This window comes from Diaporthe citri (assembly GCF_014595645.1).
Source record: "Diaporthe citri strain NFHF-8-4 chromosome Unknown scaffold_12, whole genome shotgun sequence".
In the NCBI taxonomy this organism is placed as follows: domain Eukaryota; kingdom Fungi; phylum Ascomycota; class Sordariomycetes; order Diaporthales; family Diaporthaceae; genus Diaporthe; species Diaporthe citri.
The window spans coordinates 665,726-680,672 of record NW_025064857.1 but is presented as its reverse complement, the minus strand read 5'-3'; the positions used below and the strand labels follow the sequence as shown (position 1 = coordinate 680,672).

At 53.0% G+C, this 14,947-nt stretch overlaps 6 protein-coding genes across 6 annotated transcripts; 2 read left to right on the top strand and 4 right to left on the bottom strand.

Moving 5' to 3' along the window:
• Positions 1–1,425: 1,425 nt before the first annotated feature.
• On the top strand, positions 1,426–5,689 carry INS49_004487 (uncharacterized protein; the record flags this gene model as incomplete). Its single annotated transcript, XM_043165276.1, has 5 exons — positions 1,426–1,974; positions 2,057–2,588; positions 4,023–4,396; positions 4,460–4,806; positions 4,897–5,689. 5 exons carry the CDS (start codon positions 1,426–1,428, stop codon positions 5,687–5,689), a joined length of 2,595 nt encoding a protein of 864 aa, XP_043017991.1.
• Positions 5,690–6,536: 847 nt separating this feature from the next.
• INS49_004486 (uncharacterized protein) lies at positions 6,537–7,360 on the top strand (the record flags this gene model as incomplete). The annotated part of the gene is made up of 3 exons (XM_043165275.1): positions 6,537–6,752; positions 6,952–7,110; positions 7,208–7,360. 3 exons carry the CDS (start codon positions 6,537–6,539, stop codon positions 7,358–7,360), a joined length of 528 nt encoding a protein of 175 aa, XP_043017990.1.
• A 453-nt stretch (positions 7,361–7,813) lies between these two features.
• Positions 7,814–8,605, bottom strand: INS49_004485 (uncharacterized protein; the record flags this gene model as incomplete). Its single annotated transcript, XM_043165274.1, has 1 exon — positions 7,814–8,605. One exon carries the CDS (start codon positions 8,603–8,605, stop codon positions 7,814–7,816), a length of 792 nt encoding a protein of 263 aa, XP_043017989.1.
• A 546-nt stretch (positions 8,606–9,151) lies between these two features.
• INS49_004484 (uncharacterized protein) lies at positions 9,152–9,803 on the bottom strand (the record flags this gene model as incomplete). Its single annotated transcript, XM_043165273.1, has 2 exons — positions 9,152–9,709; positions 9,798–9,803. 2 exons carry the CDS (start codon positions 9,801–9,803, stop codon positions 9,152–9,154), a joined length of 564 nt encoding a protein of 187 aa, XP_043017988.1.
• Positions 9,804–11,266: 1,463 nt separating this feature from the next.
• On the bottom strand, positions 11,267–12,880 carry INS49_004483 (uncharacterized protein; the record flags this gene model as incomplete). Its single annotated transcript, XM_043165272.1, has 1 exon — positions 11,267–12,880. One exon carries the CDS (start codon positions 12,878–12,880, stop codon positions 11,267–11,269), a length of 1,614 nt encoding a protein of 537 aa, XP_043017987.1.
• Positions 12,881–13,863: 983 nt separating this feature from the next.
• Positions 13,864–14,934, bottom strand: INS49_004482 (uncharacterized protein; the record flags this gene model as incomplete). Its single annotated transcript, XM_043165271.1, has 1 exon — positions 13,864–14,934. One exon carries the CDS (start codon positions 14,932–14,934, stop codon positions 13,864–13,866), a length of 1,071 nt encoding a protein of 356 aa, XP_043017986.1.
• Between the last annotated feature and the right edge of the window lie 13 nt (positions 14,935–14,947).

The following is a 14,947-nucleotide window of genomic DNA, read 5'->3' as shown; positions in this document are numbered from 1 at the left end:
CCAACAAGTCTGCCTGGAAGGATTGGCACGAGCCTCAGTTCGGTTCACAATGTCATCTGTGTTGAGGCATTGCCCCCCAGGGCCATCATGAGCGCGCCTGGGCGCGCCTTAAGGCGTCTGTCGCAAAAGACACATTCACTCCACCTTCATCGGCGGGTACTTTTGTCACAGTGACAACTGTTGTATACATCAGCGATGTGTGGACATGGCTGTGGCCCGAGATCTGCTGATCCTGCCGTGAAAGCCCTAAGTATATAAATCGTTTTCAGACCCCACGGATTCATGAAGGCAGACTTCTAGACCCCTATCGAACAATCCAACGGATTTCTGGACATCCTGAATGACAGTATTGTCTCTTATTCTACTTTCCTACTGGTGATAATGCATTCGAACTTGTCCTAGGGAGGACTCCGTCTGTCGGGTCCAGTTGTGGTCTATAAGTGCTATCTTCAGATTCATAAGCTCATCATTCGCGTCACGTTTCCAAATTGCTTGTTCATATCTAACGACAACATAGTCGTGGATTCCAAGCCACCAATCACGCAACCATCATTCAACGTAATCCACGGACTTACTAGAAAGACCCGATTGGAACTACGAAGCGTCAGATCAGTGCTGAGAAACTATCAATGATGATTACCTGTGGGTATGGTATGGACAAAATGGCGGATTAGGGGAGTCAGACTACGTTCAGGCACTAGCACGACGTGAACCAACCCGCCTTCTAAGCAATGACCCCGAGAAGGACCAACAGGAAGAGAACTAGATCCATGTGCCTGTCCTGCTTCAGGCACATTCAGACATGCCACTTCTTTTGTTCAATGTAGCCGAATGTATCGCGTGCCATTCGATCGACGTGGTCCTGTGATCGAACTTTGCCCGCAAAGTGGCGGAGCCTGATGAACCAGAAGCAGCGATGGATTCTAAGGACCTTTCACGCAGGTGAGCGACTGTATGGAGAATTTACCTGCAGTCCTTTGGGCACGATTTCGTGTTGAGGTGGGGGTTTGGGGTCGGTTTTGTCAAAAACGGCTCGGTCAACTGATGTACCCAGGCGTCAAATGCGTCGCCAGTACTGTTCTGTCATAGCCTGTGCAGGGTGTGTGACACACATAGGGATCGGGCACTGATCTTATGCGTTATCTGACCACCCACTTGAACACCGCCTATGATATAATGCCGTGTGTTGCTTGGCATACGTTGCCTGCACCATCACCCTGAGACCGGTGAGCATTCCAGCCGTCCGACCTGGGTCAGATTGAGCTGGGTCGGCAGGTCGGCTACGTTCAAAGCTCGTTCAGACCTCCAAAATGTTCCTAGACTTCTTGACCGTGGAACTTGGGGCATTATTTTCAACTACCCATATTCATCGCATCGCGGAATCACCCTCTTCTGGCGAAGATGTTGTCAACTCATATGAACAGCATGGGACCACATGAAACTTTGTCAACAAAGATCAATAAAGAAGTGAACGTATCCCGATTCCCACGTGACTCTAACCTTCGATTCGCCCCCAGACGTGTCCTAGATCTCATCACTAAGGATTCAATCATACAACACCTCCATGGGAATCCGTTGGAGAAATACCTCATCGACTACATCCTGAACGATGTGAAAGAGCTATTCGCTATATGTGTCGCCATTTCGATGCCAACAGCTACTCTCATCGATCTAATACAGTCACTCAGGATTGCTGGGTTTACAGACAAAAGGGTCGCATGGATTGGCCAGGACATCGCAGCGATATTTCCTGGGCGTGCCGATGTCTGGACTTACATGTTGGAATGCCACCGATACATGTTCCAAGCTCCAGAGATCTCCCAGCACTTGAGGTATAATAGGAGGATTCTTCCTGTCGGGATGCCTCTGCCTATTAAGCTTTGCGACAATAAACCGTTGACGGGAGGGTTTGGCGCGGTGTATAAAGTCGCGATCCATGAGACGTTTCTAATCAATATCGGCCCTATCAACGAGGTGAGACATGCTTATTCCAAATAATCGATTTGGTTCACAAGACCACGCGGCGTCAAAAAGAAAATGATACTGAATGACGTAGAAGACTCGCACCGCTGCCATCAAAGAGTTTTTCCAGGGTAAAGACCCGAAAGTATGGGAAAGAGAAACCACCGCACTGGAGAAAATTGGCCGACGCAACATCCTGCACGTGGTCGAAGTCAAAGCTATGTTCATCCAGGCCTTCAGATTCTTTCTTGTCTTTCCCTGGGCGGACGAAGGCAACCTCATGGACTTCTGGGAGAAACACAAGTCTTACGACCGCCGTTACCATATTGCCCGCTACTTCATTCCTGGTATTTTGCGGCAGCTTCTAGGGCTATCACTTGCGCTCGAATCTCTTCACGACTTCAAGAGGAACAAAAGGGCATCATATCGCCATGGCGACCTGAAACCCGAGAATATACTTATCTTTAGCTCCCCTGGCAATTCCAACGACTTCCCTGGTACCTGGAAGATGTCAGACCTTGGTTTGGCCAAAATGCACGAGTATCTCACCGGTGAGAGGTACGGAATGCAGGCTACGTCGATGCGAAGCTTCGGGACAACATCGTACAAGCCTCCGGAGGCATTCAGTAAACCGGACCATCCGACCACACGATTGTTCGACATCTGGTCCATGGGTTGCATCATTTTACAACTGATAACATGGCTAGTTTATGGGATGAAGGGTTTGGAGGCCCTCACCGGCGCAACTGCCTTTTTGGACAAGCCCAGTTGCTTCTGGATCGGAGATTACTCCGCTGCGCGAGGCTGGATTAACCAGACCGTACACGGCGAAGTCACCATCCTTATCAACGAATTGAGAGAACGCCTTAGAGAATCGCCTGCTCTACTTGACCTTCTAGGAGTCGTTGAAACCCAACTTTTGGTGGTAGAAACAGCCCCAATACCAGGAATGTCCAGACACCGGACTGATGCACGCGGCCTATACCAATCTCTCTTGACTATTTGCCAGAGATGCAAGCCGAATGATCCGTATTCGTCATTTTCCTGGAAAGCAGTCGCATTAGAAGGCCAAGGTGACACATGGAATACTCAGCAGCGAGGAGGGAATGTCAGTTCATGTCTCCAAGCATCCTACCCTCAATTCACCCTATCACATCTGCAGTTCTGAACCAGAGTTTAGTATCATGGGCAATTACGGCGCTTGGAAAAACAGAGATATTAACATTCAAATCAGCAGATCGTGAGGAATAAGCCAACCCACTATAAATCGGGCAAGAACTGACGCATTAGCAGTATGTGAGACATGACCTCGCCTTCATGTTTCAGGCACTTACTGATGTGAAAACCGAATTTTTGCTCTGTACAGGATGTAAGTGTGCAATCCCATTTTCCAGTCTTGTACGTGTCTGGAAACTGCGATATGGTCTAACGTTCTTGTGACAGCATGTGAGTATCCTTGTAAATACACCTCTGACATCATGCATTGATTTGAGTAGACTGATTGATGCCGGAGAGTAGCCAGTAAGCTCACAGTGATTCAGTCTCATGCGTGCGGCACGTTCAACTAACTTTAATAGCCCGTAAGCTCGTCTCACTTCTCCAGTTTACTCCGCAAACCAACCAAGGTCATCGGACATTGACCTTGTTATCTAGTTCAATGACAAGTGGGAATTTCAGTCTGATAATTCTTTCGCCGATACTCTGCTCCGTGATAGTGAGGATTTGAGAATGGTCTTATCGACGACACAACGGCGCGCGAAATTGTGTGCGAGTTGCAAGCAATTCGACTTTGGGGAGCAGGAATTTCGAATAAGAGACAGTCTTGATCAGCTCCAGGAGCGGGCCAGGTCATGTGAATTTTGCAAGCTTCGATGGGGAATTTGCAAGTACTCTTTCGACAACATTTCATCCATCTTCTTTGATCAAGTTGACTCAAATCTGCAGTTGAATGGGCGTTACCTACCAGTCTGTACGGTTCATCAAGGACGAGGTGTGTATATCTGGTAGTTGGAAAGAATCATGATTTATCAAGTGTGGGGCTGACCATCTGAACTCCTTAGATGTTTCTTGCGATACTCCCGCCGTCATACGTGGGCTCCGAATCGGTTTGCCTCAACTTCCGATGGCTGGTACGGCGGCACACTTTGACATCATGCGACATTGGTTGCTGGAATGTGACCAAAATCACACGGATTGCAGGTCTTTCAACGCACCCGAGAAGACTTTGCCGACGAGATTGATTGACGTCGGTAGCGAGGATTCAGCATTTGTGAAACTATATGAGACGCAACGGAATGATAAATATGACTATATCGCCCTGTCCCACCCATGGGGACCTGAGAGCGCGAGGAACTTTTGCACATTCCGAGGGACTCTGGAGCAACACAAGGAGGGTATCGAATTCAACCATTTGCCCATCACCTTCCAGGACGCTGTAAGAGTAACACGGGGCCTTGGCCATCGATACTTATGGATCGACTCAATCTGCATTATACAGGGCCCAGACGGAGACTTCAATAACGAGGCGAAGCGTATGGAGGATGTGTTCAGCCAGGCCTATTGTGTATTAGCGGCGAGCTCTGCTAAAGGACAGCATGATGGGTTTCTGAAGCCTCGTGAGCAAAGGAGGTACCTCACTTTTCGCGAACACCCTCTGCCGCCCATTTACGTCTGTGAATTCATGGACAATTTCCAGCAGCACGTTTTGGACAGTCATCTCAATAAGCGCGGCTGGGTTCTACAGGAAAGGGTATTGGCAAGACGCACCATTTATTTCACGGAGAAGCAGACATACTGGGAGTGTGGAGACGGTGTGCGTTGTGAGACCATGACAAAAATGCACAAGTAAGTAGGGAACAATTTGAGAGATGACATTGATATCCGAGAAACGGGTTAACCTTTCTGATCGTCAGAGCTGACCCATCAACTTCACAGCCAACTTGCATCGTTCCTCGGCGACCCGAACTTCCCCACGGTGGCGATGAAGGCAAACCAAGGAGGGAAGATTCGGCTTTGTCAAGATCTTTATGCGCGTTACTCGCGCCTCGGCTTCTCACATTACGAAGATCGGCCTGTCGCTATAGCTGGGCTCGAGAAACGCCTCATTTCGAGCCTTGGCCTCCGTGGCGGCTTCGGCATGCTTGACGACAATGGGCCCGGCCTTCTGCGACGGAGTCTGTTGTGGCGCCGAGCCCAGGACGTGGAAAGTCTAGACCTGATCACCTTCAACAGCACTAGCGACACATCTTCGAAGGCTGCCCCACCCCCAACGTGGTCTTGGATGGCATACAAGGGCGCTATCGAATACCTAGACCTTCCCTTTTATCAGGTTGAATGGGAAACGAAGGACATCATCTCGCCATGGGCCACGAACGCGTTAGGGACTTGGAGCTATAGTGGTGATATTTCAGCTGAACCCCGAGGGTTGAGAGTCATTGCCCGGAGCTTTGATGCAGAGGTTGCAGCGATAGATGACACTTCAGATCTCATCATTGATACGCCATCTTCGACGCCATTCCCAGGGTCTGCTTTGAAGTGTGTCATTCTAGGAAGGCTCAGGAGCGAATCAGAAGAGGCAGCGGGTGGTAGAAGACATTTCGTTATGCTGGTGAAGCCGACGGGCTCAGAGGCAAAAGGTTCCTATATCTATCTGAGGGCCGGGGTTGGGTTCATGCCCGGAAGTCTCATCCACTTCGATGGGACAGGTGCGGTGGGCCTTGTACTGTGAACTTCCGTGACGTTCTCGTTCGACATTGCATGTACCTCGCACACACATTGGACTGCATGCAATTGTTATCATATGCCTGTGTCTATTCAGTATGTCGCCTCAGAGTTTGAAGAGGAATTGTATGCAAAGATAACGAGACCACTGTCGGAAGGCTTCAAGCTGTGTCGCGAGACCAACGCGTTTGCCGCAGTGGGAGCTGGATTCATCGGATGTACGGTAAAACAAGTTCTCGTGTAGAATGTTCCAGTTTTTGGCGAGGCAAACTTAGCTAAAGGGAAGATGAAGGGGGATGAGTAGGATGCCACAGACTTGACGTTACAAATATGATCCCGAGGGTCGCCTGGAGCGGATACCAAAGTGAGCCCTGGTGCATTGCTCCGTGCAAGGCAGCGCAGGCTGACAAGGGCGTAGCAGATCTGGCAGGTAAAACCACCTAGGAACACCCAGGTGCACAGCGAATAGCGACGCCCCTATTTCGCTTTCGTGGCATTTGAACGTGATCACGGACACGTAAGCGCGACACAGTGGCACTTGACAATCGTTTGTCCGACTACGGGCCCACGGCTCAGTTGTTCAACAGAGGCAAACACATCGTTAGTCCCGGAGGGTGGTATGGGGTCACAACGTTTCATTCATGCTACAGGTTGGTCAATGCAATAATTCGCAACTTTCACTACAACATTGTCCGCTCATTGCTGCAAAGAAAAAGGTGTTTACTCGTCACAAACTTTCTGCTCCTGGCATCCTCTGCACCGAGGCCAGCTCTTCTTTCCAACCAAAAGAACGCAAAACACATTTGAAGTAGTCCTGCAGTCCACGCAACATCTTGGATGAATAATATTGCATTATGAGACCATCAAAATTCCCCCTGTCCTTGCTGCCTCTCGCTGGGTGCGGCCTCGCCGTCTCCCAGCAGCGTCAACAAAGCGAGCAGAGTGGCCACAGCACCGGTGTTGACCCAGTCGAATTGGTGGGCGCCTTGAATGGACTAGTCTCTATTTCCCGAAATATGCAGCAGGAGTTACTCCAATTGAACAAAAACACGGCCGCAGAGATGAGCAGGGTGAGGATCTGTCCCGCCTCCATCCAAAATTCCCAGCAGCTCTTGGGGCCTTCTCCCCTTCAGCCGCGACAAAAATCTGAACTGACTCTTTTACCGTCCTTGGTCATGACAGGAATTCATCGGCGACATGATAACTGAGGTCTACACCCTCATGACGTACGCCAAACGCCTTGAAGACACGCCACCCTTCAATCGATAGGAGGACACTCTCGCTCTCGGCATAGGATACGTGAAGTGGAAGAAGTACACCAGCGACTTCCTCGTGACACTGGGTCAATCTTCGGACATTTTCCCCAAGATCATGCCGCAATCCGCTCCCCTTGAGGAATATCTGAAGACGTTCAAGAGAGCTGCCAACGTAGGTCATCTGTCCTATCACTTTGATATGTATTGCATGGGGCAGCACCAGAGCGCCTGGATTGTGGTCATCATTCCTCCCCTAACGTATTCTCTAGTATTTCTCCCAGAAGTTTGAGTCGGTTACTCCGAATCTTGACCGTCACATTGGTTGGATTGAGCTCGAGCTTTACGTGACCGGGAAGGCTTCAAACCTGCCTGCCAACTTTGAACGCACTATTCGCAGGTTCACCACGAGGAAGACGAATTAAGGCACTGATGAGTCCATAAAATGCCATTCAAGCTTCAAAGGCCCTGGCCAGCATGAACGGCATATGATAGGATTTGGAACATGAAGAGCAGCTTCGAGCACACAATGGATACGAGGGGAAGTTGACTTGGTGCAGGGGAACTATGCCGCAGGATTTCGCGTCATCACAACTACAAGGTAAAATTTGAAGAATAAAAAGGAAAAAGGAAGAAGGTCGACTTGTGAGGTACCGAGATTTGCGTTTGAGTTAATGGTGTAATCAATCGCAAATGCATTTCAGTCACGATGATCTGTGGCTCAGATCAAGGATCCTGTTTAAATAACGCTGGTGATCACTTCGGTCATTCCAGACTACGTGATGGCAGCGGTAACAGGAATTGGCAGGAAACTCGCGAATTATCGTAGCTTTGTGTATGTACTACATCGAGCTCAAGGAGCGTGTGCGAAACGCGGCTCAGAGCTTCTGGGCCACAATGACAAAGTTCGGGGGCTCATTCAACAGGTCATCCCACCATTCTCCTTCTTCGCCCTCCTCGTTTCCAGCAGTGCCTGTCTCTTTAACGTGCTCCATTACCGGAGCATGGTAGAAAATCTCACCCATCCCAGCGTTCTTGGCCTCCGACTCCAGAATCCCCTTCCTCAACCTGAACCCATCGAGTTCAACTTTGGGTTCCGTCAGAAACTCAACGTGGTCAGTCCAGCCCTGGCCGTTCTCGAGTTCCGTGACGTTCGTCTCCTGAGCGCCGTACTTGAAGCTCTGCACACCAATGGGGTGCACAATGTCGTGATTCTCAATGACGCCCACGAATCTGCCCCCAGACTTGAGGAATGTCGCAACATTTTCCCACATCCCGCGCATCTCGGTGGATGAGGGACACTGGTTCAGCAGCCAGAAACCAAGCACTACATCGTAGCTCCCAGGTTCTAGTCCGAGCCCGCCCAAGGGCTTGCTGCAGTCCGCCGTGTGGAAAGCGGCGCCCGGGGTTGTCGTCTTGGCTATCCCGAGCATCTGAGGGGAGATGTCGACTCCGACCAGCTTGGTGGCGCCGAGAGAGCCTGCAAGTCGCAGGCCGATTCCTGTGCCGCAGGCGAGATCTAAAACGGACGAGCCGTCCAATGGGCCGAAGGAGCTGATGGTTGACCTCAACAGCGGGAGGAGGGGTTTCACGGCGGGGGTCGTCCAGACCAGGTCGTATGAGGTCGCAAATGCATCGTATTGGGGCTTTGGGTTTTCGATGCCAGCCATGGCGAGAAACGTTGTGTGCTCTGTCGAGGATTTGTTTGCTTCTTGTTCACTTTGCTGCAGATCCTTGCACTTGCCGAAATCAGGGCAGGAAGTACCTCAGAAAAATGAGGGGATACATGGGTACTCGATTAGTTGGAGATGTTGCGAGAGTTCAACTGTTAGGGTGTAATCGTAAGCGCTTGCATCCAGTCTCTTCCAATCGGCTTCCGTGCCTAGGTTGACGGTTCGGAGTACGGTGCATCATTCCAAGCCCCTGACCGTGGCAGTTGACTCTTGCCTGACAGTCGTTATCGCACGAGCTTCATGATCTATGTTCAGGATGAATGCACCGACCAGACCGAATTCAATCACGCGTCATGACTTCCACTTGCTGTTGTTGTCACACATAACTTTCAGATTGCTCTACCCTCTTCCAAAAATCACATCAAGTGTTCTTACATGGAGCAGGTGCTGAGCGGAACCAGTAAAACAAGAATAGAGTCAAATCCATATACAGGCATGTCGGAGACATACACAACGTAAAAGCAAGTCCGTCAATACTTTCTCTCAAGGAGGCAGAGGACTGTTAGTATTCATAGTGTCCGAGCTATCCTCAGCCGCACTGAACCGCTGCCGCTTAGGTTTTACACACGTGACTTCCATCGGGCTTAACCAATTCTCTGCTTCGAGGGTCCTCGGTGAGCCGTCATCTGCCCCCCGGCTCGTCAGACCAGGAGCTACCACCAGGTAGACCCTGGTTCTGGTCCCCCTTGCAAGCTTCTTGGAGGCTTCCTCCCCCGCGTGGAGCTTCATGATGCCTTCTTGCTCCAGGCTGAAGTCGAACGGAGATTCGATGGGTCCTGGGCTAAAGACCCACGTGAATCGAGGCACTATCTGGCTGAGCACTTTGTCGAATTCGACGGCCTCATGGATGATCTCGACCAGAGCATCCTCGTGGCCATCGGGGCTTGACCTCATGAATGGGGTGATGACCTCGCTCATTTGCTGCGCAAAATGTCGTTCCAGCTGCGTACGATGCTGTTCTGCGTGCGCGACGGTGCCGGCCTCGAGGAGCCCTAGTACCAGTTTGGTCGTCTTCCATTTCCAATTCTGATATTTCCTCACCTGTTCAGGTTCAGAGCTCGGCGAACTGTAGACTGTTGACAACATTCTTAGTGTCCATTCCAGAAACATTCATAATTCCGGGATTCACCTGCATTCGCTGAAGATCTTCTGAAGTCCTCCCACGTGGGAGCGGATCTCCTCACTTCCGCTCCACGGGGCAGAATCGAAGATCGTTCCACATAGAAACCTCCAAACGAATGCCTCGATTATCATTGGGCACCTCCACCGTGACCGAAGATAGCTCATGTATGTCTTCTCTCCCGGCGTGGTGGCCTCCATAAATTGCGCAGCCCAGCCTGCCCCAGGCACGGCCACCGGGCGTTTCTCAAGCTTGTCGCCAAAGTAGTTTGTTGCGAATTCGTGAATGGTGGATCTCAAGCTCTTCAGCATTATGCCTCCAACTGTTGTGGGCTCCTCATCTTCCGTGCCCACCTCCTCCCCAGGCCCAGGCTCGACAGACCCTTCTGTATTCCTCCTCTCTCCTTCTTTCCTTTTCAATTCGTTAACTGTCGCCTCTAGCTCTTGTATTCTGTCCCGGTCCACGTGTGCCTCACTGCATCGTTTCAATTCATCATTCTTCTCCGCTAGCTTTGCTTTTGTTTTTTCTAACTCGATATTTCGATGCTCTGAAAGCGCTCGAGTTTTTATGAGTGCGATGCGGACGGCATTGTAATTTTCCTTCGTAGGATGTGCAAGCTCCTCTTCAAGATCGATGTCTGAAAAGACTCGATTTCTACTGGGACTCGAAGTTGATGGACCATCCAGGGGGGAAGGTCTGCGATTTCTACGGGGACTCGAAGTTGATTGACCAGCCAGGGGGGAGCTTCTTCGACTTCTACTGGGACTCGAAGGTGATAGTCCACCCACGGGGGAATTTATACCCAGCTGGGCTGCTTTCGCCGATCGTGTGGGCATCACCGATGCTAACGAAATATCTATCGGACCAGAGTCGGTGCGCCCTAGGTGTGCAGTTGTCACATGGATTAGCTGGATTGATCGCAATCGATGGCTGTCCTAGGAAACAGACCGAGATGAACAGACTTAATTCCCGTCCCTTCGAATTCCCGCGGTAAGAATATTTGGATCACATCAAACTCAGAACGGAAGGAGCGCCGGTCCATGCTGTCCATGCTGAAAGCGGCCCGCGCACAAAGCAACGCGGCACATGAAAGAACCCCGACCTTCAGACACCCTATCCGAAATTGAATAAAGGGCGCGAAGTTGCATGAAAAATGGGTCAAAATTAGTGACGAAGAATACAATACATTACTGAATCACAGATCTTACGATACGCTACTTGCATGTGTACTTGGAGAAGCCCACTCCCAGATTTGATCAGACAAATCGCGATGATATTGACTGGCATATAGATTTGTTTAATGTGGCATTTTTGTAGCATGGGATGTGGTAGCTGTCAACTTGATTGTATAGTGTAACCACGAAAAGTATCCAAAGTTGACATCTCAGCATGGGTCTCCTGGGGCATTATCGTAACATCGTGGTCCTCGTTCAATACTACCCAAATAAATCTCCAAGAACAAACCCCATTTTAAAACATCAGAAGCTATTCCTCCTCCTCGAAGGCTCCGACACAAACACGTGCCGCCCGTCCCTGACAGCAGCCCGCAGATCATCCGCCAGGTGGCCCAGCGCCTCCCGCACGTTGGGCCCCCTGTACGAGAACTCGGCCTGGCTCTCGTACGTGTCCTCCCCGACGATCCTCAGCACCCGGAAGTACACCGAGCCGGGCGCCGCGGCGACCCCGTCGCCGAACTTGTTGAGGTGCCAGCTGCCCAGCCCGCCGAACCCGGAGATGTTGACCTCGCGCAGCTCGTCGAGCGGCATCGCGGCCAGCTCCCCGCACAGGCCGATCCACAGGTCGACCTCGGCGCGCACCTCGTCGGCGGGCTCGTCGTCGTCGTCGTTGTTGTTGTCCGGCACCGCCTCGATCTCGGCGACGCGGTCGCGCAGGTTCAGCTCGTGCAGGTCGAGCTTCACCAGCGTGGGTGCGACCTTGTTCAGCAGGCGGGTCAGGTTTGAGGAGAGGATGTCCTCGCTGGCGAGGTGGAGCTCGCGCAGGTGCGGGAGGGAGATTGGCTGCGGGGAGACGAGGGGGTTTGTGCTGCTTGCTGGGATCGTGTCCCACTGCCACTGGATGTTTTCTCCAATGCTGTCCTCGTTCTCGGCGTTGTCTTCGGCCACCGCCTTGCCCTTGCCCTTTGGACTCCACCCCAGCCATGTCCAGAACCCGCCCCTCACTTCGGGATTCTCGAGGGCCGTCATGCCGGCCGTTAGACGCGCGATCCGAAGCTTCTGCAGATTCTTCGGCAGGCCTAGGAACCGACGGAGGTGGCAAGTCCGGCAAGTCGTACTGTCTTCGGGCGAGGGGTACAGCATCCGGTTGTACACCTCGAAGTCAAGCTCCTCCAGCCCCTCGATGACCGGCAGCAGGGACTGCTCCAAGAACGCGGGGATGTTGAACGCGTCGTCGTCAACACCCAGGGCCTCGGCGGGCATGTAGGACTTGTTGACCGACTTCCCCGTGATGCTGAAGCTCTTGGGCTTCGCACCCGCCTTCGCCACGGCGCCCAGTAGCGTCTGGACCGCCGTGACCCACTGGGTGACCGGCGAGGCCTGGTTCGGCGGCCTGCCTGCCTCGTAGCCTAGGCTCCTAAGCAGGGTCTTGAGGCCGTACCCGCCGTCGATGACTGAGTTCGGCAGGTTCTCGTCAAAGTCCCAGATCTCACGGTCGTCAAAGGACTCGACGCTCACGCCCTTGAGGTTGGGTAGATTCCGCAGGGCGTCGATCAGTGTGTCGCGGTCCCACCCGGAGGCCAACATGCTCGTCTGATCGGCATATGCCTTGTAGTAGGCCTCCTTGGAGACATTTGGTGCGTCGCCCGGGGCGCCGAACTCCAGCAGCTCTGTGCCGAGGACCAGGGTCTCCAGGTAGGGGCTCAGGCGCGACTGGGAGATGGCTAGTAATGTGCTCAGGCTGAGGTAGCCGCGGAAGAATTTCCTGCGGCCAAAGAACTTCTTGGCGAAATATGGGAATGTGTAGTCGTGTGTCTGCCTGTTGGCAAGGCGGAGGTTGCCATAGTTCTCAATGTCCAGCTCATCCGCGATGCACGCCAGGATTTCGGCGGGGATCTCCAGCAGTTTGGCTGTCATTTTCGCTGTCCTTGTCTTGGTCGTCAAATTTATCGATGACAACTCCGGTTCCCCTTTACCAGATGTATCGGGAACCCTTGATATATCTACCGAGGGGTCGCAGGAGCCTGATTGACGGTTCCAACGGGTCCGATGAGGTGACGTTGCCCGAAAATTCCGTCTCGGTCCAGGGGTGGCTCGCCGTTGGCTCTTATAGGACAAAGCCACATTCTGCCTGCATGAGCGTGCATGCAGGTAGCCCGCCAAACCGACCACAGCCCGCTTCGCTGCCTACAAGCCCCAGGGCGATGCGGCCGACCTGCAGATCCGGCCAGCGAAGCAGATGCGACATTGTCGGAGGCTCTGCCACACTCAGCTGCACTCGCCGATGACGGTGAGGCCGACGATTTGCAGAATAAGCTTTTTCATAACTCGTGAGCAGAAGTCACAGCGGACAACTTCATGGACGCAACTCCACGTTGTCTCTCAGTCATCCGGCCAGAGGTGCAACACGAGGTCTCAGGGGCCACTGTAATCCGGGACCCCGCTGTTGCCAAGGTGCTGACGGTCTTGCCCTCCCGGGCCGCGGCCATCTTTCTAGGCCATTTTGCCCTGTTGCTGGCCTCGAGAGAGTTCCACCTCATTCACACTAGGCCGGGGCGACGCCATCTGCTGTATCACTACCTAGGTAATTCTTGCTGAGTGATTCCCATTCGGGCGGGAAGCCTTGACACGAGTCAGTCAATGTGCAAGAGTAACTGGACTATTCAAAGATTCGCTTTTTAATTCCTAGATGCAGCACATTTTGACTTGTTCTGCCGTGCAATTTTGTCCTCCCGAAGCTCTGCAGCAGTATTGGTCGGAACCCGATGCCGTCGTCCTAAATATGCTGGAGTGTGTCACATATCGATGATGCAAGAACACCTCCTCCGTACAAGCTGCTCATGTAGACTAGTACCGACAACCAGTACATCCAATTATCCGGTTGACCCCATACGAAGAGCTTAAGCATCAAAAGGGCGGATAACGACCTTCTCTCCAGACACGCCCTTCTTGTTCTTCGCCAGCGCCTCCTCGATGTTAGCCAGGCCACCGCTCACCACAGCAGGCCTGTTCGGCACAAACCGGCCCTTGGCGATATACCCATCCTCACCACCAAGGTGCTTCATCAGAGGCTCGCTGAGGTAGCGCAGGTGAGGAGCGCTACCAAGACCCAAGACCTGCTTGACGGCCGACTTGGGCTCGAGCGACTGGCCCAGCTCGGCAGCCTCAGCGTTGACGCCCTGGACGGTGATCACGTGGCTGTTCTCGGTCTTTGTGGCCGCGAGGATCTTGACGCCCTGGATCTGGGTGTCCTTCTCCGAGATGGAGTCGAACACAAAGGCGAGCGGCACGCCGCCCAGCGCGGCCTTGAAGTCCTCCTCGCTGTTCTGCGACGCGCGGTCGAGGACGACGTCGGCGCCCAGGGCCTTGAGGTGGTCCAGGTGCTTGGCGCTCGCGTTGGTGACGACCCTCTCGAAGCCCGAGAGCTTGGCCAGCTGGATCGCGTACTGGCCCACCGAGGAGCTGCCTCCCAGGATCACGATGCCCTTGCCCTTGCCGGCCTGCTCGCCGCCCTCGGCCCAGGGGGCCGGCAGCCCGTGCCCGCTCTTGTCGTAGAAGCCCGTCAGGGCGGCGACGGTGGCGAGCGAGATGCCGCCGGCCTCGTCGTCCGAGATGTTCTTGGGCGTCTTGCCCGCGAGCTCCGCGGGCAGCTTGACGTACTGCTGGAAGGTGGACGAGTCGTATTTGCCGATGATGCCCTGGAAGAAGACGCGGTCCCCCTCCTTGAAGTTGGTCACGCCCGATCCCACGGCGGCGATCTCGCCTGCTGCGTCGCTTCCCAGGACGGCCGGGTAGTCCTTGATGAAGACCTTGTAGTCACGGATCTTCCAGTCGACCGGGTTGATCGCGGTGGCCGTGACCTTGATGGCGACCTCGCCGGCCTCGAGCGCCGGCAGGGAGCGGTCTTGGACTGTGTGCTGGGCACCAGGCTCGGGCACGACGGCAGCTTTGAAAGTAGCGGGGACGCCCATTTTTTTTTTTTTT